General features: G+C 34.3%; 3 protein-coding genes and 1 pseudogene across 4 annotated transcripts; 2 read left to right on the top strand and 2 right to left on the bottom strand.

The window, feature by feature from the left end:
- The first annotated feature begins 573 nt into the window (after positions 1-573).
- Positions 574-2,610, top strand: LOC114196047 (UDP-glycosyltransferase 87A1-like). The gene is made up of 2 exons (XM_028086544.2): positions 574-1,219; positions 1,599-2,610. Exons 1-2 carry the CDS (start codon positions 724-726, stop codon positions 2,492-2,494), a joined length of 1,392 nt encoding a protein of 463 aa, XP_027942345.1. The 5' UTR covers positions 574-723; the 3' UTR covers positions 2,495-2,610.
- Positions 2,611-3,450: 840 nt separating this feature from the next.
- On the bottom strand, positions 3,451-6,563 carry LOC114163832 (plant intracellular Ras-group-related LRR protein 9-like). Its single transcript, XM_028048185.2, has 3 exons — positions 5,604-6,563; positions 4,876-5,042; positions 3,451-4,453 (listed from the first exon to the last, which is right to left on the bottom strand). The coding sequence occupies exons 1-3, from the start codon at positions 6,318-6,320 to the stop codon at positions 3,799-3,801; spliced, it is 1,539 nt and encodes a 512-aa protein (XP_027903986.1). The 5' UTR covers positions 6,321-6,563; the 3' UTR covers positions 3,451-3,798.
- A 5,371-nt stretch (positions 6,564-11,934) lies between these two features.
- LOC114162777 (C2 calcium/lipid-binding and GRAM domain containing protein) lies at positions 11,935-16,518 on the bottom strand. Of its 2 annotated transcripts, none has more exons than XM_028046752.2 (9): positions 15,814-16,518; positions 14,469-15,656; positions 14,188-14,370; positions 13,804-14,087; positions 13,526-13,642; positions 13,145-13,407; positions 12,897-13,065; positions 12,511-12,783; positions 11,935-12,420 (listed from the first exon to the last, which is right to left on the bottom strand). In XM_028046752.2, exons 1-9 carry the CDS (start codon positions 16,226-16,228, stop codon positions 12,211-12,213), a joined length of 3,102 nt encoding a protein of 1,033 aa, XP_027902553.1. In that variant the 5' UTR covers positions 16,229-16,518; the 3' UTR covers positions 11,935-12,210. The 2 variants fall into 2 exon arrangements, with proteins under 2 accessions (XP_027902553.1, XP_027902554.1); XM_028046753.2 differs by having other exon boundaries at positions 15,928-16,517.
- A 2,022-nt stretch (positions 16,519-18,540) lies between these two features.
- Positions 18,541-20,439, top strand: LOC146883574 (uncharacterized; annotated as a pseudogene).
- The last annotated feature ends 3,544 nt before the right edge of the window (positions 20,440-23,983 follow it).

Genomic DNA, 23,983 nt, shown 5'->3' with positions numbered 1-23,983 from the left:
ACAGATTTTAACTTGTAACAACTTATCGGTATACGATCATTAATTATCATAATAATAACTTCAAATCAACCTTAACCATAAACAAATTGTACATGCTGATATAAAAGTTTTGGTCTCTTAAAAATTTATTATATCATCATATTAAATTTCATACTATAGTATAAAAAAAATTAAATAATAACTAATTTTAGAAAAAAATAATTATTCACGTAACTAATTTTATTTTATTTTATAAATTAAACATTATTATATCTAAAATAACTTTTACTATAATTTAAAAAGTTTAATTAATTTATGAATTAAAATCTAAGTCGACTTTAATATTAAATATCAAATTTTTAAATATAAACAAAAATTGTATCTAACTTAATCTCTAATTTAACATAATTATATTAAATTTTATAGCATTACTACAATAAAAAATCAAATATAAAATATAAAAAAAAAAATCAAACTATTATATTTTATCTTTAATTATTTTTCAACTTGTGTTTTAATAATATTTTTATTTAGAAAGTGTCCAAAATATATTCCCATAGTTATATCAAAATGGAAGTTTGTATGACTTTTTGAGTATAGTAGATGTGAGTATTTATTGAAGTAGGAACAAGAAGGATAGAGAAGGAAGAGGTTTGACCGATGAGAAGTGAAAAACAGTAGAACAGAAGAAGCAAACGTCGAATGAATCCTTTGCTTCAACCATTGAATCTGCGTGTCTGAGAGATGGAATTTGCAGTTGCAGAAAATGTTGGATTAAGAGGACACGTGGTGGCCATGCCTTACCCTAGCCAGGGACACGTAAACTCCATGATCAACCTCTGCAACCAACTTGCTTCACTTCAAACTTCCATTCTCATCACCATTGTCGTCACACAAGAATGGCTTGGCTTAATCGCCTCCAACCCTAAGCCCACCAACATTCACTTCGCCACCATCCCCAACGTTATCCCTCTCCAATCTCAGATTGCCTCCGATATCACTGCTTTCTTCCAAGCTGCCGTCACCAACCTCCAACCTCCCTTCCGCCGCCTCCTCCACCGCCTTCACCCCACCGTCACCGCCCTCCTCGCCGACGTAGAGCTCCAATTCCCAGTCGCCGTCGCACGCCGCATGAATATTCCGGTCGCGCTGCTTTGGACCATGTCGGCTTCCTTTTTCCTCAGCTTACATCAACTACGAAACTTGGTTCCAAACGGAGCTTTGAAGGCTGATCTTTTAGGTAACATTTCTGTTTGAAGTGATGCCTCATTTGCTGTTTATCTCCTCGGTGAAATCCCCAAAGACCCATCCGTTTCTGTTTATATTAATGGCCGTTTTGAATTTTGTACACTGTAATCTTCAAAACAAGATAGTAGAATCTGTCCATGATTCTAATAACTCAATTCTGAAGGTAACCCAGGTACTTGTAAGTGTTGTTTTTTGTTTCAAGATACAAGGAAGATTAATGGAACAGTGTGAATTTGGGGATTCCAGGTTTTCATGTTTAATACAAGTTTTAATTTGTTTTTTTTATAATTACTGAATATCAATTAAGCAAGTTTCACTTGAATACACTATAATTGTTTGGTGTTTGAATTGTGTGGCTTTCAATGACGTAGATGATTGTGAAGAGCATATACCAGGAATTTCTCCGGCACAATTGTCTGATCTTCGAACAGTGCTTCGTGAGAATGACTTGAGGTTTCTGCAACTTGAGTTGGAATGCATTTCAGAAGTGCCGAAAGCAGATTGTGTTATAGTTAATAGTGTTCAAGGGTTGGAAGCTGAGGCAATTGGTTCTTTGAGGGCCATGTTCCACCTTCCAATTTATCCCATTGCCTTCCCTTACTTCAAACCCCAAGCAAGTCATTCAGTTTCCAACAGTGATTACAACTTTGACTACTTAAATTGGTTAGACTCTCAGCCAGCTATGTCAGTATTGTACATTTCTCTGGGTAGTTTCCTGTCTGTGTCTTGTGCCCAAATGAATGAGACTGTTTCTGCTTTAAAAACGAGTGGTGTTCGTTATTTGTGGGTGGTTCGTGGAGAAGTTTCCTGGCTAAAAGACAAATGTGGGGATAAGGGTTTAGTGGTGCCTTGGTGTGACCAATTGAAGGTTTTGTCGCATCCTTCTGTGGGTGGATTTTGGAGCCATTGTGGGTGGAATTCCACTCTTGAAGCTGTTTTTGCTGGTATTCCAATGCTGACATTCCCTCTATTCTTTGACCAAGTCCCAAATAGTAGGCAAATTTTGGAAGTGTGGAAGAATGGGTGGGAGTTAAAAAGATCAGAGTTAGGAAGTGAAGAATTGGTAACAGAGAAGGAAATATTGGAAGTGATTGGAGAGTTTATGGATGTTGAAAAGGGTAAAGAACTTCGAGAGAGGGTCCTAGAACTTAAGGGTATATGTGAGCAAGCAGTCGCTGAAGGTGGATCCTCCAATATGAACCTGAATGCCCTTATAAAAGATGTTTTGTGTATTCAAGGTGGTCATTCAGCTTCAGAGGAGTGCTAGTTCCTCAGTGTGACAACTATAAAATAGGCAAATAAAATGTGATATGTTACATTACTTTGTTTTGTTTAAAATACGCTAATAAAAACTAGAAATGAGAAATTTCATAGGTTAAATAATCTTGTCATTTGTTTTTTTGGTTCATGTGAGAGTGAAGAATAATGATAGTGAAACTCATTTGTATTTTAACTAAAAGCATACTCATTTTGTATTTTTTTCTTGATACGAATGATAAAAAAAATGCATGCAAAAAGAGAATACCTACAGGTGTTGAACATTGTCTCTGTATTTATAATGTAATTTATATGATTTTTATTTGGCATACAGTGGTTTTGACCAAGTTTGCCTTGAAGGTGTATGTAGTTGTTTTCTAAAATTTCATTGAATTGACATAATTAATTTAATTAATAAATGATATTTGCAAAAATATATCATATGCATTTAGATTTAGAAATTAAATACAAATATTAATTTAAAACTAAACTTCATAAGCTGATTTTTGTTTTTTGAAAAACAATAAAAAACAAACAAAAAAATGTTAAAAAACATGATTTAAAAAAATAAAAAATGTCCTTGAAAACCAATTTTTAAAATATGAAAAAAAAAAACGACATTGTTAAAAGAATCAAAAAAATATTAAACACGTTTCAAAGCGAAATTAAAATCAATGGAACTTCTAAACATAACTTTCTTTAGAAAAGGAAAATAAAAAATGTCTTAAAGGACGACTTCAATAAGATGAAATTAATCTCATTAGTGAAAAAAAAAAAAAAAAAACCGAATTCCGACATCCTGTTTTTAAGCTGTTTTAAATCATGTATACAATCCGGAACAACCTTAAAAGCATGCCTAGAAACTTGGATAACTAACCCATATTTGACTAAAAACTCTCACAAAACATGGATGATTGCAATTTGCAACCAAAAGATAGTCTTAACCGCAAATTGCGACTTTGAATGTAAAACAATTAACAGCATTTCATTCTACTTTATTTCATTTCTTCCTATCATTTCGAGCACGATAGAAATTCATATAATTCCCCAATGGGAGTCACATATTCAGTTAAATCTACATGGATTTTTCACCTAATACAAAAATGTTTGGGAAAGAAAGTTAATCACTGGCATTTGTCATCCAGATATTTGCCTCAGAAAAACAAAAATACCTGTAAGCAAAGCAACCCACGCTATTTTTGGTGGGGCAGAGAAGAAAAGGAAGGAGTAGCATTGTTGCTTAGCAGCACATAGTATGTTACATTATTTCTCCAGAATACAAGTATGAGCGTTCCAATGTGTTGGATCTTCACCTCATAACTGCTGATCAAGATATGCATCTCTGGGAGATTTGGGCGTCATAGGAGTTCCAACGGCAGTTCCAATATACCCAATTACATTTCCAGAAACATTCTTCAACCAGGAGGTGCTTCGTGTTAACCAACCACCCTGTTCTTGTTCTTGCATTTCTTGGCTGTTTCTCCTCTCCTCCTCCAACAATATATCAAGCCACCTCTTGGCCATAAACCCCTTTACGGCTTCAACCCCTTGATTTACAATCTCCATTGGTGGCAATTCAAGAGGATTCTGCTCCAGGTTTAGCTTGGTCAAATTATCAAGGCGCCCAAATGTATCAGGAAGCGCATGAATCTGATTATTGCTGAGATCCAATTCCCTGAGGTTAGTCAAATCACCAAATGTCTCTGGTAGTTCTTTCAGGTCACTGAAGTTACTGCTCAGGTTGAGAACCTCAAGATTGGTCATTCTCCCAATTGCAATGGGAAGCCCATGTAGCTCATTAAAATGAGCATCTAAATAGCGCAAGGACTTCAACTCACAGATAGATGAGGGAAGAGATCGAATCTTGTTCAACTGAATCATGAGTTTCTGCAAGTTCGGTAATTCATATCCAATGTTTGTTGGCAAATATGATAGACTGTTAAAGCTTACATCCAACTCAACCAATGACCTGATCATTCAATACAATAGGAGATCAATCAATCATATTCTTTATAGTTTAAACTCAACGACTCCGGTACCAGTTTTCAAAATTGAGATGATATTCGCAGAAACAAAAACACAGCGAGGTACTTTACAGTGTTTGAACGTAGATTTTAAAACGGCGAAAGACGCAGAAATAAAATGTCAATCCATATAACCTTGATATAATATAAGACACTCAAACAAATTTGAATTTAAAAAAAAAAAAAAAAAAAAAAACAGATTTTGATCATAACTGGTCCTAGTTCACTATTCTTGTCAGACTGGTGGTCTATTATGGCTTACAAAATAATCATATGCAGCTCTAAGGTTTGCATAGATACCAAACCACAAGGCATAGAAAAATTGGTGGCCATAACATAGTGTTACTCCAATGAATTTCTAACTTACCTGCAGTGACAGATGGTATCAGGAAGCGCAGTCAGCTTGTTTCCAGAGACATTGAGCAACTTCAACTTTTGTAATAACCCAATTGAATCTGGCAGAGACTCCAAAAGATTTGAAGACAGATTAAGCTCCTCAAGGTTTTGCAGTCCAGCTATTGAATCAGGAATAGCCTATTGATGCACAGAATATTATTAGTATGTATGCTAAGCAGTAAAAACACTTGTTTGGAGAAACTTCTAAATAAGTGCTTATAAAATAAAATTAAAAATTAAAAACAGAAAATAAATTAAGTTTTTTCTTATAACAAGACAACTTATGCAAACGCTAAAATTAACTTTGGAGAAGTTAAAAAGAGCTATTATAAAAATTGAAGTATTAAGCTTATGTTAACTTCTTATTTTCTCCTAAGGTTCTAAATTATTGAAACAAACCAGTACCGCGGCACGTTTTAAACATACTAATGGTAAACCACGAAACATACACACTCACATTCACAATAAGAGGTAACATTAACTATAAATATTTCTGGCAGGTAGATGTAGATTTCTACAATTTAGTTTAACGCAATTTAGTTTATACAAGAAACTAAAATAATTTAACATTTTTATTTTCTTCTCACAGGGCCTGATAGATAAATTTATATAAACAAATTGTAATTGATTTATCATGTGGAAAGAAAAAAAATAGAAGGGTGAGTTGTGTGAGATAAGAAAAGTTGAAGTAGTAGTGACCGAGAGTTGATTGGCAGAAAGATCAAAGACGAGCAAGCCAGGAATTCGACCAAATGCTTCAGGCAAGAGCTTCAATTGGCGAGCAGAAAGATTGAGGCGTTCCATTCCCTTGCCATAGGCCTCTTGCAGAATTCCCACAACCTCTTCGTTCACTTCGTCGCCAACAACATCGCCATCACCATCTTCCTTCGACTCGTACATTTTCACCAACCGCTTCTCCGCGTCCTTCAGAACCTTCTCGTACGCCTCGTGCATCTCGTCCAGCTGCAGCACCGACTTCCAGATTCGCTTCTCCGTCTCCGCCCGCTCCCGGCACTCCCTCTCCTTCTCGGCCTGGTGGGCCCGCCACCCGTGAATCTCCATCTCCGCGGGCCGGGCCTGGAGCACGATCTCCTCCAGCTCGTGGGACAGCTGGGCCTCGATCTCCGCCAGCCTGGCCCTGGCGCTGTCGACTTCCTCGTGCGTGGGCCGCTCCCCGATCAGGTTCAGGACCGTTCGGGCCTGGACCACCTGGGATACGGCCCGGCCCATGGAAGCCATGAGGTCCGGGTCGGCGAGGTGCGGCATTTGGCCCACGATCTCCGGGGCCCGCGGCTGCTCGACGTCGAACTGGTCGGAGTCGGAGTTCGCGGCGGCGGCGGCTGGTCTGGGAGTGAGAGAAGGGAGGCGAGACATGACGTAGGAGAGGATGGGAAAGGTTCGAGGGTTGGGATCCATGGCGAGAGAGAAAGACAGATTGATTTTGGGGTTTGGGAATTTCGGATGAGTTGGGATAATTTGGAATCGATTCAATGCAGCGTTGAGAATATCGTCCTTCGAATTTTGTTTGGTTTGGTTACAATTAGGAATGGGACAGTGACTTCTGATTTCATTGCTGCACTTAAGTAAAAGTTCAGAATGGAATCTGCTACAACTGAGTTCAGTTACTGCTTACTCTCGTCTTTTTTTCTCTTCTCTCTTTCTTCCTTTTGTGTTTTTAGGTCCAAACCAAACAAAATATCAATTTTTTTTTATTTGTACATATCACAAATATATGCATAATTAATTAATTTTTACATAAAAAAAAGAAGGATTTAAGTGGTCTCTTGAAGTTTGAAAAGGATCAACAAATGACAAAAATAAAAGATTTTTAGGTAAGAAAGAGTGATTATAACTTAGTCAAACCATGACCTCCCCAGACGTAACAAATACATGGTCAATTTGTTTCTTCAAGCAAACCGAATGGTTGGATTTGAGTATTGAAGTAGAAAAACAAGGGTAAGAATATGTTCAACAAATACAATTATAATTTTTAAACCATTCTTTTTTGTATAACTTGGGAAAGAAAGATTCTTTGTGTGTCTTATTATTGGTGAAAGAAACATATTTTGTGTCCATATTTTTTTTTATTGGAGAACAGAGGGAATAGCAATGAGAAAAATAAAAGTAATTTTAGTCATACCGCATTATAAAAAGTGTTCGTATAATCTTAAGTTTAGAATTTATTTATGCATAGCGCCATATATTTTGGGGACCATATTTACAAATTTTACTTCCCATTCTTTCCATGTCTCTATCAATATCAACCTTACTTTAGAACTTCTTTTTATGTCTTCTTGAATTTATAATCACATACTATCTTGCAGATTTAGTATAAATTATAATAATGGGTAAGTTGAATTGATGTTCACCACATATCGAGGAAGTAGTGACCATATGTTATCTCTTTAATTTAATTTTCAAATTATATAGAAGTAATGTATGAAAAAATTACTTTCGTCTTTTATATTCGCATAGAAGTTGTACAAGTTAAAAACTATCTTAATTTGACTAATTTTTTTGTTAATATATTAAAATCGTGTGTGGCGGTAGAGATGAGTTTCTTTAAATCTACAATTACAACTTTGATCGTTTTATTTGTAAATTGAAGTTGTCGAGAAGAATGATTTAAGTATATTTGTTTATTTTATTTTTAAATGGAAGTTATATATGATACGCACAACTTTTAACTTTTTAAAATTTTATTATTTTATTTATGTTTTTTTAAGTTGAAATAAATTTGTTATGAATGAATCTTATGGGCTAATTAGGTTCATTATTTTTTAGAGTTTGTAAGATTATAGTTATGCTTTAGAGTCCTTTTTAAATTATTATTCTAGTTAAAACAAAGACAAACATTGCACAATATTTATGGTTATAATTCTTCTTCTTTTCTCTTTGTTTTCATATTTTTTTATTAAATAACAGATAACTAAATCTACGATGATCAATTCATGGAATCAAAATTAAATAATATGAATTGAGTTCTTGCATTGATCGTTCTTCACTTCAAGTTTATTCTTCTATTCTCTAATTTCAGTTTTGTTCTTTATAATATCAATTTGTATTTTTTATTTTAGAATCAAATTATGAATTGATTGAATCTTGATCGATAGCTAAATACAACTTGGATGGAATAATATTGACATTTTATTTTGTATAATTGATTTAGAATATTGATTAAATCAATTTATTGTTCAAATTAGGATGTGAATCTTTAAAAAACTATGACTTTCTAATGGCTTAATTATTGAAATTGTGGTTTGATCTCTTTTAATTTTTCTTGATTTTTCTTTTGATTTCTAGTTCTATTTTCTAATTTTAGTTTTATGTTTTTTGATTCCTAAAAGCCCAAACTTTTATTTGTACGAAAATAGTGAATATAATTTCATATGTACCTTAAGAATTGACCTAAATTGTACTCTATATTGAAAAATTTAGAGAATTTTAGCATTTTTGGATTTCACCTGCAATAATGAAATATTAGTAGTAGATCTTGATTGAAGTTACTTTTGGTCAAAGTTCAATATTCTTTTCATTGTATATTTGCAAAAGTTTTTCTCAATTTACATTAAGCAAAATTATTTTCAAGTTATGAAATGTTAGAATGGGTTAGGTCCAAGTAAGATAGCATCAAGATGAACTCATGTAAGGTTGAGTCGAGTCAGTTAGGGTTAGAATCAAGCCAAGCCAACTTCAGTCAAGTCAATTTGAGCCTAGCTTGAGCCAAGTAGGTTCAATTCCCGATTGAGCCAGGTTGGTCCTAACTCAGGTCAAGTAGAGTTAGCTCAGACCTAGGTTTAGTTATTTTAGTCTTAACCTACGCCGACTTGAGTCAATCTAGGTCCAGGTTAAACCAAGTCAGTTTAGGCTCAGGTTGAGTCATGTTGGGACATTCCACATCTAGTCAAGTCAAGGCAAGTCCACATTCACCAAAGGTGGGACCAGCCCATGTTCAATCGAGTTGGGCTTGGTCTAGGTTGGTCCTTTTCCGAGTTAAAGACGAGTTGAGTTGGTCCAAGCCCAATCTAATTGAGTCAGAGCAAGGTGAGTCGAACCAAGTTGGGTTGAACCCATGTTAAGTTGAGTTGGCATTAACACAAGTGGAGCTTATTAAGAAGGATGGTCCAATTCAAGAGGTGTGAGCTGAACTCTTTTTAAAACTTTAGAAAATCTTCAAAATTTAGAATGAAAATTATTATTAATCAATTTTGACTAATGAATTTAAGATTTTGTTTTCCGATCAAATGTTTGGTACAAAAGATTAATTCAAGTTTAACACCAAATTTGATATATAAAAAAAACAAAATTTGTTATGGTCTTCAAAACACTTCAAGAACTTTTTCTACTTAACTCTAAAAGAATAGCCTAGACGTTTTTAGGAAAGTTTTCGCTCAAATGTTATGTTCAAAAAGGTCAAGGAAAGTTATATAGATTTAAACTCTCTACTTTAATAGATTAAAATTTCATTTTAAAATGTTAATTTCACTTAGTTAAGAAATTAATGGATTAAAATTTTGTTATAACATATTGTAATCTAAAACTTCTTAAAACATAGAAAATTTTAATCTATTACTGAAAACAAGTTTTAACTTATTAAAACCTTGGTCCAAAACTATTCATGGCTCTAAGTCATTTTAATCAATTAAAATGAAAACTTAATCAATTAAAATGTCATCTACCAAATAGATAAGAATATTTTAATAGATTAAAGTGATTTTTAATCAACCAAAACTTTCTTATAACCAAGACAAGTTCAAAAATAGTTTTAAGTAGTTTTTATAACTCGTTTAAAAGATAATATCACTGAAATAAAACTGAACAAAGATAAACTATAATAAAAACAACTATATCTAATCAAAAGGAGAGATACACTTTATCTAATCAAAAGGAGATTCTCTAAACATCTAGAAATCTAGCTTTTAATCTTCATGTCAATATATGTTGGAAAGCTTGGATTCATAAAATATTCATATCTTCATCAAGTATAGTAGCAACCCAATATTAATACTCCACAATAAAATATGTTTCATTAATAACCAATTTTAATAATTAAAAATTGTTAGTTACTATAGTGGCCAATTTATAAACTAATTTACAAAAAAAAAAATTGGTTACTAAAATAGTTACTCTTATGAATAAAAAATTATAATTAGTCTCTAAATTGGTTTTTAAAATTTACTACCAAAATTTTAGCTATCAAAGAAAATTAGTCGATAAACATTGGTTAGCTAGCCTTTTGCTACCAAATAAATGGTTTCTAAATTAGTCTCTTAGTGATCAATTATAATTTTTTATTCATAATAGTTATTATTTTAGTAACCAATAATTTTTTATTTGTGAATTGGTATCTAAATTGATCACTAAAGTGACTAACAATTTTTTGTCACTAAAATTGGTTATTAATCACTAAAATTGGTTATTAATGAAGCATTTTCTTGTAGTGATAGAGCCAAATCAACACTAATATGGAAAAAAGCTTTTTAAATTTGATATTTTAGGCTTTTTACATCTGCTTAGGTTAAAGGTTAAACGTGTAATTCTAGGAGACGTAAATTAATGTATGAGTATGATAAATTATTAGATGTAACAAATAGAAATTTACGTTGATGCTTGTATAATAGATGTAAATTTACGTTTGATATAAAGACAACAAACATCAATTTTTGACCTATTTTTCTTTATTTTTCATCAAAATTTACATATGTTAGTGCATTAACAGACGTAAATTTTGGATTTTTTTTAAATTGAATTGGTTAACTTAAAAATTAGAAAATATCCAAAACAACATATATATATATATATATATATATATATATATATATATATATATTTCAACTTATAGTACATTTTACAAAGTCAAAATAAATATATAGTTGAATAAAATATATAATCTAACTTAAAAAACCCAATCCTCTACTAAACGGTTGAAGAGATAACTTATCCATTCTTTTCTTATTTCGATCATCTCCTTCTTTAATGTGGATGATGGATCATCAAATACCTAAAACAATGATATAATGTTAGCATGTTTATAGTTTCTTAAGCCATACAATTCATACACAGTTTATAAGTGTTTACATACTTGTATCCAATTTTGAATGATTCCTACCCTAGTTTTGAACGACTCCTACCCTAATGACAGCTTTAATCCAATGCATGACATAATAGTCATGTGTGAAAGAATTGTTTTCCCTATTACATTAAAATAACACAAGGAAAAAGTTAATATCATATAACTTTTATACAAAATAATTAATTTAAGACATGAGTCAAGTCGAACTAAGTTAAATCGACATCATATGATGTAGAATCGAGTCTACCCAAATATAAGATAAGTCAGAATCCTAATCAATCCAAACTAAAAACAAAAAAGAAAAAACTAAAATATGATTTTAATAATATAAAAGATTTTAAATTATTATTTTTAAGTAAAATTTGATTTTTCTTTTAATTTTAACTAATCTAATTTTTCTATTGAAATTCTTTTCCTTCAAAATTCTTTACCCAAATAACATATTTTATTATAAAACATTTCAAATACTCTAAAAAAAGAAGCCTTTTAAATGCCTTGTCTAAAGACACTAGAAATTTGAAACACCCTGTTAGGAATTTGTGAATTTGCTATGAAACACAGATAATTATGGATCATGGGCATTGTATTGTTCAATCATCACTGAGATATAAAGGTGTCTACTTTAGCAAGTGACTCATGTATAGATACTTTATTAATTTACTAATTTATTTAATTAAAATAAAAATATATTGCTTTAAGCTGTTAGTTTACAACTTATTAATGCTTTTGCTCTTGCTATAATATTAGTTTATATTAAATATCATAATAGGATTGATAAATTCATAGAAGATTAACTCCTGTATGTAGTTGTTTCAACTTCTCTTAAGTCAATGTATAGATTTCGTCCTAATGGACGACGCACGCACGAACACACGTGCAGAAAGTCCCTATTTAACAAATAACAAACAGGGACTTTATAAAGATATTTTTCCTTAATTTAATTCCATACATCTGAAATAGAAATAAATATAAATTTTTATTTCAAAAATAGAGTCGAGTATTGTGGTACATAGTACATAGGAAATTAGTCATTCCATCTGCCTGTAATTTCTTCCGTTCAAACCTTCTCATAGTTTAATGGATAGAAACTATAAATAAAGTTTGAACCAGCGTTATAAAATAATACAAAATAAATCATATCTGATAAGATGTTTCAGAAGAACGCTAATTGCTCTAGAGAAAACTCATTTTTCTTTTGTCTAGCACATTTGTTATACCTCCCTAATATAATCCTTATCCATTTGAGTTCTGAGACATGATCAAAATCTCTTCCTGAACCAGTTCAAATATTTCCTTCAATCGAAGGTTAAACTTGGCTATTATGTTGCGGTTGATCCTCTGCTGAAACTTGGAGCTCTTAAGCCACATGACACTAATGTAAGCTTCACACTTGCAAGCACATTCACCAAGAGGTGATGGCTCAATTTCGAACTTAAAATGAATCTGCAGCCAAACAAAACAATATGAACAAGATGAACAAAGTTAATTTATCACAAGTAATTGAATACAAGTTTGAGTTTGCAGTTAGCATACATGAAAGTGATCAGCAAAAGGGACACCGTGAAGAGCCATAACTTCAACCACAGTCCAACCTCCAGTGTCTGCATTTGGAGATTTTTGCTGTGTGCTTGTGACTTCACCTCCAAAAGTTGATACTTGTCGATTGAATTGGTAAGAAACACGCCTCTCGAACACCTCAGGTTTTACTAGCTCCCACGCCGTTGTTTCATAGTTCATACATCCTGTTCTCTGCATAATTTTATGCTCCAGGGTTCCTCCATCAAAAATTCCCATCACAGATATCATCTGAGCCAGAGTACGTGACATAACTCATTAGAGCTAGATTAGCTTATTACTACACATAAAATAATCTTAAAGAGGCCAATTCTGTCTTTAGTTTTATTTAATTGGTTGCTTACCCTGATTGGTACTTCTGCAGAGAAGATTCTGGACATGTTTTCTTCATTCTCTAAGACAGATGCTGAGTCTTCTGGAATTACAAAGCCTTCTTGATCATCATGTTCTTCTGTAATTTGTTCTTTCTGATAGGGGTTCAGAATTCTTGTTCTCCACAAGGCCTTTATTGTTCTTTGGTGGAAACAGAATAAGATGTCAATGGACGGCATCGATTTATAAGATTAGGAATATAAGCATGCCTTGTTCATACCTGCAAGCAGCACCAAATGAAGAAAATGATTGAAAATGAAACCTAAGTCTCCCTTCTTCATCTTGAGTCTTTGCACCGTGCCTTGCATCAATACCTCGACCACTTCGCAGGATTATGACCAATGTAGGGCTTCCTAATGTTGCCAACGATGGAGGAAGCACTTGTATGTCTTCAATGTCTTCCCAAAGGAAGAAAAATTTGGTTTTGTGTCCAAAGAAATTGGCATAAAAACCCAGAATCCTTGCTGAAAGAAACAGCCGACCCTATAGCAGGAAAGCAGCATCCATGCTTTAATTATGGAGTCTATCACTCAAACATCACCAGATAACTTACAACATTTCATATAATTTGAACAATTTTCCACTTTGATGTCTTGCATACCTGTAAAGGCATTTTTCTCTTGAGGTAACAAGTTAAATCTTTTATGAGAAATTCTTCCGGAGGTAATGCAAACAATTTCTGGAATGTAGAACTCCTTTGTGGTGATCTAAGATTCAACTGTCATTCAGCTATTCAGTTATATACAATAAATAGGTCTAAATGTTCTATGACAGAAAAAAATAAAGTAGGTTTGGTTGAACTGCATGATACCAATTACCAAGGCATGTGCATGGGGCAAGGAGAAGGGAGCAAGTCAGATTCCTAATGCTAATGCTTACCTTTTTGCCTACTTCCTTTTCCATCTTCCCCAAATATTCCTTGATTGTCTCAACTCCTTTATTATTGTCCAAGAAAATTCTCAGGTGCAACTTTGACTGAGAAGATTGAGCAAGTTTTCCTTCCAGCAAGAGCCACATGTCTGCCAACTCAGTTGATGTGTGCTTTAGGAAATTGATCTCAGCATGTCCAAGTGAAACATCCTGGTCAAATGGACCATCAAAATCAAACACTTCCACATCCAAAACTGATGGTGGTTCTTCCATAGCTTCAAACTCTAATATTTCTGCATGTGAATACAAATAGACAATTTCGGTGAAGTTATATCCATATCAAAGCAAAGTTATTGCATATTAGAGAACTATCAAGAAGTTAGAAGGCAGAACCATTCCATTGAGGATTCGATGTTTGAAGTTTGACAGAGCTTGATCTTGTTTGTGCATTACAGGTTAACACTACGTAGGGATCTGACAACCCTTCTGATGCCAAGGAGGCCAAGTCAACCCCCTCAATTAAAGCCACAGTAAGAACCCATCCAACACCATTAGCTTTGAGGCCATGGTCAGTTCCTATTAGAGGAAAATGAAGAGGATTGTGATCCCTCAGATGAAGTTCATTGACAGAGATAAAAAGCATGGTAATACGTTCAAATGATATGCTTACTTACCCATTTGAAATCTAGCTTGAACAAAGTGAGACAGCATATTGTAAACACGCTGCAACTGGATGGATAAAATTCCACCTATAATGAATTCCCCATAACTATCTGGCAATTCAAGCCCCCTAAATTCCAAGCCCTGAGGTGGACTTGGACTACAATAAAAAATATGCACCATCACATACAAACACATGAAAATGGTGGAAACCACAGTGAAATTACAAAAGTATGCAACTTCCTGCCACCAATGCCACTGGTCTTCAGTCTGCAAAGTTGCCAAAAAATGTTCCTTGTCTGAAAAATTTGCCTTATCTTGCACCTTAAAGTTCTGCGCTAGTTTTTGGGAGAACTGGTTAAAACTATCCTTCAATCCCTGTCTTGCCCCACTTTCTATCATGCCTTTCATCATTGTGCTTTGGAGGAAGACAATGCCCCATGACACAGCAAGATGAGAGGATTCCTCTCCTGAAGGTACCTCTTCACCAGGCATTATCTTGTAAAGCAATTCAATCCTAAATGTATTCCCGTATGGAGCTTCAGGTGTACTTATATTACAAAGTATAGCAAATTCCTTTCTACACACTCTAATGTACGTTTGCTCCTCAGTGCAAGTAACTTCCTTCACCAATTTTGTTGCAGCTTTTGTACAAGTAACAACTCGTGTCAAACTTGACATGTCTCCATTTTTCCATGTCCAAGGTCCTTCTTGCACATTTGTTATTCCCTGCAGCTCAGCCAAATCTTTACGAAACTGTGACTTGGGTGCAAAAAGAAACAAATTAAGGTCCTTTGGAGAGAATAAATAAGTCTGATCTACTAGAACACCGCCCGATAAATTTTCAGGCATCTCAGGTTTGTTGTCTCTTGATTCCATTTGTGCAAGGGCTTCTTCAAAGCTACAAGAAGGTGAATTTTCCTGAACACTATCTTCAGGATCCGATAATAACGTGGATGATAGTTCTGAAGAATCCCCGGGCTTCGAGTTTCCTTCTTTCTTTTTCAAAATCTTATGCAGACTATTCGCAATAACCCTCAACAGTTTGCCTACACCCATTTTATCACAAGGTGCCCGACATGAACTGTGAAGACCTTCCAATTCCTTTGAGTTCTCAACTGCAACAGTTGAATTTGAAGAATGCTTATGCTTGGTAAAAGCACGGCCTTTACCACGAAGATAAACAGTAAGGAGAATTTTCCCTGATAAACGAACACATAAAGTAAGAGAAAATAGGTCATACACTAGTATAATAACAAGTTTATATATAGAATTGTGCATCAAGTCTCAACTTCACAAGTCATAAATATGATTATGTTCATGCTAGTGCATGTAAGTAATGTAGTGAGGGAAACAAACCACAATATTTATTGAAAAATTTCCCACTCTTGGGGCTTTGAAGAGAGAACCAGGTGGGGAGCAAGGTCTGTTTATCCTCAAAAGAAATTGAGCCTACAGGTATCCGAACCTCACCCAGGAAACCGACATAACCATTGCTCACTCTGCACTCATTCACATGACTAACAACAGACACAACGAGCACGTCCTCAGCATCATGCACCTTGAAACAAAACTCCTGGTTCCAAACGGGGTTGCACGTGTTTGTCAAAATCCTTGTCTTGGCCTTGGACTTGGCGAGTCTAAGCTTCACGTACGTAGCCCTCACAGGAAGGTCCTTGGCCTCCAACACACACACGTGAAGCCTCAACATAGCGTGGAAGAAACTTGGCTCTTTACAACTCGTAACACATAAAAAGCAAAAGTAGGGTGGCATGTTAGTGTGAAGGGGTGTTACAGTAAAAGGGATATAGTGATTTTTTCTTCTGTATGATCGTGGAATGAAGAGAGAGAGTCACGTGTTAGAGGTATACGTGGACGTTGAAGGGAAATGACACGGGGTTTTGTTGCAAACGGAAACTCGTTGGTTATTATTAGACATTCCTTGTGGATGATGGTTTCCTCAGAATTCATGATTCATGTAAGTCGTCTCTTGTGAGGTTTGGTGGTTGTGTAGTTATTACGGGGTCCAAGTTTCCTTAAAATTTAGTTTTGGTGTGGGTTTCTTGTCTGTGATGTGTTGTGTAAGCGGTGCCATAATGGTTTAAGAGGAAATGGGAAATTGGGTTGCAGTAGCCGGCAATATAGGATAAGCATCTGCTTGGGATTCCGATAATTTTTCTTATTATATTATAAGAACTTGGAAATGGAATTTTGTAGTCAAAGGAAGAATATATCATCATGGAAAATGTTTCATGTACAAACCTTCATAATTTATACTCTTGCCACATCATGACGTGGTTATTGAAGTCAATTTTTTAAGGTGAATAAGGGGGATTCATTTAGCGAGTTATTAGTAAGTTATTGACTGTAGTTTATCGAAAAAAAGGTGAGAAGTTTGTGAAAAGATGGTGAAATGAGAAAAAGAAAAGGAAGAAAGTGCACAATGAAAAAATAATAGAACCATCAAGGAATAATAGTGAAACAGAGGAAAAAAAGGAAGAAGGTGCATGGTGAAGGATGCGAGGGCTACAATAGAACAACAGAACCACTAAGCAATAGTGGAACGGCGGAGGAAGAACGGAATGATGGTAAAGGGTGGGAAAGTAGTAACCCATCGGCGATCAAAACGGGGTTGAAAGGTTTGAACAACAAAATCATGCAATGGAAATCATCAAAGAAAGTGCACCATTGATTGACCAAGGTGTAACCAAGGGATTGATGTTATTGATGTTATGCATAAGAATTCCTAAACTCGTGCACATTAAATTGAAATAAACATTAAACTCACCTTACAATAGAGTTAATCACATTTCTCAACCCTTTTAACCAATCAATTTGTAGTTCCCGACTAGTTATGGATCGATCACCCTTCTTCTAAGATGTCAATCATAAAAAATCTTATTTATTAACTTTAGTTCAATGCAAAGGTCATATTCATTCTTAACCTGATTTTCTAGATTAATACAAACTCAATTATCGACCGCATTTAATTAGTTAATTTAACCCTTATTATTGGAAATGAAGTCCAAAGGTGTAAACAACAAAATTATGCAATTGAAGCTATCAAGGGATGTCTTCCCCTAGACCATGACCGAACAAGGCATGACCAAGGAATTTATGATATTCATAAGGATTTTACAATTTAACCCATTACATAACATACCTAACCACATTTGTCAACAATTTTAACCACTTAATTTGTAGGTCTAAAATCAGTCATGGAATTAGTAAGACTTCCTCGAACCAAGTTGTCAACTAAAAAAAGGTACTTATCCATTCACTTTAGCACAATTTCATGCAATGATCATGCTATTCTTAGGTAAATGAATATGATTTCCAAACCTAATACTCATATAACTAAGAATTGACTACATGTAACCACATTGTACCATGACTTTAGCCACAATTGTTGGCAATGAAGTTCAAGGGTGTTAATAACAAAATCATGCAATGAAATCCATCAAAACACATATTGGAGCACACCATTGATTAGACAAGGCATGACCAAGGGATTGATGTCATTCATAAGGATTTCACATTTGATATTCACATTTAACTCACTCCCCAACATAACTAACCACATTTCTAAATTATTTTAACCAATCAATTTGTATGTCCAAAATCATTCATATAATTGATCATGTTAGTTATTTTCGTGTCAATAAAAGTTCCTATTTTATAGGACTGAATGGGTCTTTAGTTAGTTGCTTTATTTGTTCCAATTTTAGTGCCACTAGTGTGTTGTTTCTGGTAATTTGTTTCTAGCAGTCTGTAAGGCTTATAAAAGTCATTCCTTGCATCTGAATAAAACAAAATCTTATATACATTCTTGTGTGATACTTGCATATATACTATAAGTTTCAACAATTGGTATCATATCTCCGTAAGGGGCCTGATCCAGTGTGTGATTGAGCTATATGTGAGGAGAAGAAATATCCAGATTCAGTGTGAAGAAAAATTTGGTATAGAGTGTGAAAGCAAACAAAGTGAGGATACCTAGATCCAATGAAAGCAAGGATGTCCACATCAGAAAAGTTTGTTCGATTGGCTATCCCAAGGTTTGATGGCCACTATGATTTTTGGTCCATGACCATGGAAACCTTTTTACGTAGTAAGGAATTGTGGCAACTAGTAGAAGATGGCATACCAACGCTTGGAGCCACACCCACTAAGCATAGAGGAAGAATGTCGCTGAAACAAGCTAAAGGATTTGAAAGTAAAAAACTACTTGTTCCAGGCTATTGATCAGGAGATTCTTGAAACAATAATAGACAAAAGCACATCACAGGCAATATGGAGTTCCATGTAGTAGAAATAACAAAGATCAACAAGAGTCAAATGTGCTCAACTATAAGCATTGTGATAAGAGTTTCAACTATTGACCATGAAAGATGGCGAGAAGATTGATAGCTGTCTAGGACAAACTCTCAGTGTAGTTAACAAAATGAAAACGAATGGTGAATCATTAGACTTAAGTACAATGGTTAGCAAGATACTTATATCTCTAACCCCAAATTTCAACTATGTGGTATGTTCAATTGAGGAGTCCAACGACTTGAGTACCCTAGGTCTCAATTAACTTCATGGCAGCTTAATCGTTGATGAGTAGAGAATGCAAAGCTTTCAACTTGATGAAGAAGTGCTGAAAGTCACTCATGAAGATCGATGGGGAGTAAGTCGTGGTGATAGCAAAGGAAGTCGTGGAAGGGGAAGAGGACGTGGCAGACAAGCATTCAATAAAGCACTTATTGAATGTTTTCAATGTCACAAACTATGCCATATTTAGTACGAATGTCCAAGAGTGGAGAAGCAAACTCATTATGAAATATTTGAGGAAAGAGTAGAGGAAGAAATTGAGATTCTGTTGGTGGCATTTGAAGAGATGACACAACTTGTCCAGAGGGAAGATTGGTTTCTAGATTCTGGATGCAGTTATCATATGATTGAAAATAAGCAGTGGTTCACATAAATGAATGAAGAAGGGCTCAATAAGACTGTCAAACTTGGAAACGATACAAAATTGAAAACTCCCTAGGTTATATGCATCACTTTCCCTATTGGGAAAAAACATAGAGATTTTATACCGAAACAAAGTTCATGGAAAACATCAAAGAGACTCCAATTAGTTCATGTTGATGTATGTGGTCCCATTTTACCGGCTTCACACAACAGAAAAAGGTACTTTTCAAGTTTTATTGATGATTATAGTAGTAAAACTTGGATCTATTTTTTGCATGCAAAATATGAAACGTTTAATGCATTCAAAAGCTTCAAAGCATACGTTGACACATTGCTTGTTTGAAAATTGACAAAGGTGGTGAATTCAATTCCAAAGAGTTTTTAGACTTCAGTAGCTATCATGGTATCATTAGGCAATTGAAAGTTGCCTACACACCTCAACAAAATGGAGTTGTAGAGCGCAAGAATCACACAATCATGAATGCAGTGAGAGCACTGCTTCATGACAAGAAAATGCCAAAAACCTTCTAGCCTAAGGTAATACGGTGGTGTGTTCATGTACAAAATTGAAGTCCAACCTCTACAGTAGATCAAGGAACACTAGAAGAGGTGTGGAGTGGAGTAAAGCCACATGTTGATTACTTTCGAACATTTGGATGTGTTGCACATGTCCATATTTCAAATCAAAAGATAAGCAAACTAAATGCAAAGAGTCAACAATGTGCTATCTTGGGTGTAAGTGATGAGGCAAAAACTTACAAACTCTTTGATCCCATTACAAACAAAGTTATAGTAAGCAAAGATGTAGTGTTTGAAGAAGACAAAAGTTGGCATTGGGACGTGAATAAAGATAGAGGTATACCTGTTGCTCTTGATTTGGGAAACAAAGGCGTTGAAGAAATTGCAAATGAAGGATCTGCACCTCAACACATAACATCTAGTGATGATCACTTCGAAACACTCGAGCCAACTTCAAATTCAACACCTATTAATTCTCTAACTGAAGGGAAGGCAACCAGGACTTAGAGACAACCATTATGGATGTTTGACTATGAGACCAATCTATTTATAGAAGAAAATGGATTACTGCCAATGATGATGAAACTAATTCTAAAGATCCCTAATCCTTTGAAGAAGCTTGCACAAGTCAGAAATGGAAAGAAGCGATGAATGATAGATTAAAGCAATTGAAAAGAATAACACATGGGAACTTGTAGATCCTCTAGACGGTAGTACACCCATTGGCGTGAAATGGGTATTCAAAATCAAACTCAATGAACGTGGTTAGATAGAGAAATATAAAGCCAGATTAGTGGCTAAAGGCTATGCCCAAAAAATTGGAATTAGCTATATAGAAGTATTTGCTCCTATTGCTAGACTTAACATAGTAAGAATTTTGGTAGCGATGGCAGCTCAAAGGGAATGGGAGGTATTCCAAACCGATGTCAAAAGTGCATTCTTACATGGTGAACTTCAAGAAAAGGTGTGCTTTCAACAACTATTGGCTTCATCAAGAAAGGGAGAGAAAACCATGTATACAAACTTAAGAAAGCTCTATATGGGCTTAAATAGGCTTCACGAGCCTGGTGCAGTAAGATAGAAGCCTACATTGCCAAAGAAAAGTTTGAATGTTGCTCTAGTGAACACACCTTGTTCACGAAAAAGATTCATACTAAAAAAAAGTCTCTATGTGGATGATTTAATCTTTACTGGAAATGGTAAAGATGTATATGAAGAGTTCAAAAGCTCAATGCAGTTGGAGTTTGATATGACCGACTTGGGTAAAATGAGACATTTTTTGGGAGTAAAAGTAATACAAAATGATGCAGGAATTTTCATTTGTCAAAGATGGTATGCACATGAGGTACTAGCTCGGTTAAGCATGATGGACAACAACTTTGTTCGAAATCCCATTGTACCCGAGACTATAATGTCTAAGGATGATGAAGGGGCTCCAATAAATGCTTCAAAGTTTAAATAAATTGTTGGCAGCTTCACAGTTACACGACTAGACTTGATGTTTGGAGTAAGTTTAATTACCAGATACATGGCTAATCCAAAGGAGTCACATTGGGCTACAACAAAATGGATTTTCAAGTATATAAGAGGCACCATTGAGTACGATCTTTTCCATAAAAAAGGAAAGAAAATGAGTCTCATAGCCTATAGCGATAATAACTATGTAGGGGACTTAAATGATAGAAAAAACACCTCTAGTTCAATATTTATGATGGGAACTGCAGCCATATCATGCACTTACAAAAAACAGCATGTAGTAAGTTTATCTACTACAGAGGATGAATATATTGCTACAGGATTTTGTGATTGTCAATGCATTTGGCTTAGAAGAATTTTGGAGAATCTTGAGTTAGAAGAAAAGGAAGCCACTAATATCTTGTGTGACAACAACTCTACAATTCAATTATCCAAGAATCTTGTTTTTCATGGAAGAAGTAGGCATATTGAATTGAAGATTTCACTTCCCCAGAGATTTGGTAAATTATCAAGTAGTTCAACTGAAATATTGTAGCCCTAATGAACAAGTGGCTGACGTAATGGCTAAAGCTTTGAAGCTTGATCAATTTGAGAAATTCAAACACATGCTTGGTGTAGTTAAATTTACTGAAATAAGCTAAAACTTAAGGGAGGGAAATGTTAGTTATTTTCGTGTCAATAAAAGCTCTTATTTTATACGGCTAAATAGGTCTTTAGCTAGTTTCTTTATTTGTTCCTATTTTAGTGCCACTAATGTGTTGTTTCTGGCAGTCTGTAAGATTTATAAAAGCCATTCCTTGCATCTGAATAAGACAGACTCATATACATTCTTATGTGATACTTGCATATATACTTTGAGTTTCAATAGTTCACTCTTCTCCCTACTAACCCTTCAATTTAGCCCAATTCATGCAAATGTCATGCTCATTTTTAGCCATAGAATTGTATTTCTCAACCTAAAACACATTCAACCAACTACTACCTACGTGTAACCATATTTGACCATTAGTTTAATCATTATTGTTGGAAATGAAGTCCAAAGTTGTAAACAACAAAGTTATGCAATGAAAGCTTTCAAAGGACATCTTCTATTAGACTATTAGCGAATCAAAGCATGACCATATGGTTGATGAAATTTATAAGGATTTTTCAACTCATGCATACTTAACACACCACAACCGAGTTAACCACAATTTGTTGGTCCAAAATCAGTCATGGATTTAATTACCCTTTCTCCAACCATTGTGTTATCACAAAAAATAGCTTATCCATTAAATTTAGCCTAATTCATGCAAAGTTCATTAATATTCCTTGGTCGATCAATATGATTTCCAAACCTAACATACATTTAACCAATTATTGACAATATGTAACCACATTTTTTTCAAAGTTTAACCTCTATTACATACAATGAAATCCAACGGTGTGCACAAAAAACTTATGCAATGAAAGTCATTAAGGCATGAACATGTGACTGATAACATTCATAAGGATTTCTCAACTGATATGCACATTTAACCCACCACACAACATACTTAACCATATATGCCACAATTTTAACCAATCAATTTTTAGGTCTAAAATCAAACATGGAATAAAAAAGACTTACCACCAACGAAGGTTTCAACCATAAAAAAAAATCCTTTCACTTTAACACAATTCATGCAAAGGTCATGCTCATTCTTAAGTTAGTCAACATGATTTTCAAACCTAATAGACATTTAACTAACAACCAACCATATATGTAACACATTCTAGAATTAGTTTAATCATTATTGTTGACAATGAAGTTCAAGGATGTGAACAACAAAATCATGCAATGTAAGGTATCAAAGCACATAATAGAATGCATTATTGAGTGAGAGAGGTTGGACCAAGGGATTGATGTTATGCATAAGGATTTCACAACTAATATGCATATTTAACCCACTAAACAATAAAGTTAACCACATTCATAAATCTTTCTAACCAACCAATTTATAAATCTAATAAAATCCATCATCCTTCTCCAAACCAAGGCACCAATCACAACAAATACCTTATCCATTCACTTTAGCAGAATTCATGCTAAGACAATTGTCATTTTTAAGTAACTTAACATGATTTTCAAACCTAACATACATTTAACCAACTTTTAAACACATGTAATAACATTTTACCGAGAGTTTAAACATTGTTGTTGGCAATGACGATGAAAGTTGTGAAGAATCAAATTATGCAATGAAGACAATCAGTGGATGTCTTCCATTAGACTATTAAGTGAGAAAGGCATGACCTGGGAATTGATGAAATTCATAATGATTCTATAACTAGTATACACATTTAATCCACCACACAAAATACTTAACAACATTGGTCAATCATTTCAACCAATCAATTTTCAAGTTCAAAATCAATCATGACAACAATAAAACTTCCCCCAACAAATGTGTCGACCACAAAAATACCTTATACATTCATATTTTAGCCTCATTCATGCAATTTCTATGCTCACCAGAAACCATGAAGGGGCATCTTAGGCTAAATGACTCATTGATGAATGCATTAATAAGGGATTCATGTCATTCATAATGAC

Source organism: Vigna unguiculata, chromosome 9 (genome assembly GCF_037176805.1).
Source record: "Vigna unguiculata cultivar grain cowpea cultivar isolate G323 ecotype 2 chromosome 9, ASM3717680v1, whole genome shotgun sequence".
NCBI classification, from domain to species: domain Eukaryota; kingdom Viridiplantae; phylum Streptophyta; class Magnoliopsida; order Fabales; family Fabaceae; genus Vigna; species Vigna unguiculata.
Note: the sequence above shows the minus strand (reverse complement) of the source record. Positions and strands in the feature narration are given on the sequence as shown.

Coding starts and splice junctions, on each gene's coding strand:
- LOC114196047 (XM_028086544.2), top strand. CDS start 724: ATGGAATTTGCAGTTGCAGAAAATGTTGGATTAAGAGGACACGTGGTG. Junction 1,220..1,598: donor TTTGAAGGCTGATCTTTTAG/GTAACATTTCTG, acceptor TCAATGACGTAG/ATGATTGTGAAGAGCATATA.
- LOC114163832 (XM_028048185.2), bottom strand. CDS start 6,320: ATGGATCCCAACCCTCGAACCTTTCCCATCCTCTCCTACGTCATGTCT. Junction 5,043..5,603: donor TTTCTGCCAATCAACTCTCG/GTCACTACTACT, acceptor GTGCATCAATAG/GCTATTCCTGATTCAATAGC. Junction 4,454..4,875: donor GATACCATCTGTCACTGCAG/GTAAGTTAGAAA, acceptor TTGAATGATCAG/GTCATTGGTTGAGTTGGATG.
- LOC114162777 (XM_028046752.2), bottom strand. CDS start 16,228: ATGCCACCCTACTTTTGCTTTTTATGTGTTACGAGTTGTAAAGAGCCA. Junction 15,657..15,813: donor ATTTTTCAATAAATATTGTG/GTTTGTTTCCCT, acceptor TTCGTTTATCAG/GGAAAATTCTCCTTACTGTT. Junction 13,408..13,525: donor AGAGAAAAATGCCTTTACAG/GTATGCAAGACA, acceptor TTCCTGCTATAG/GGTCGGCTGTTTCTTTCAGC.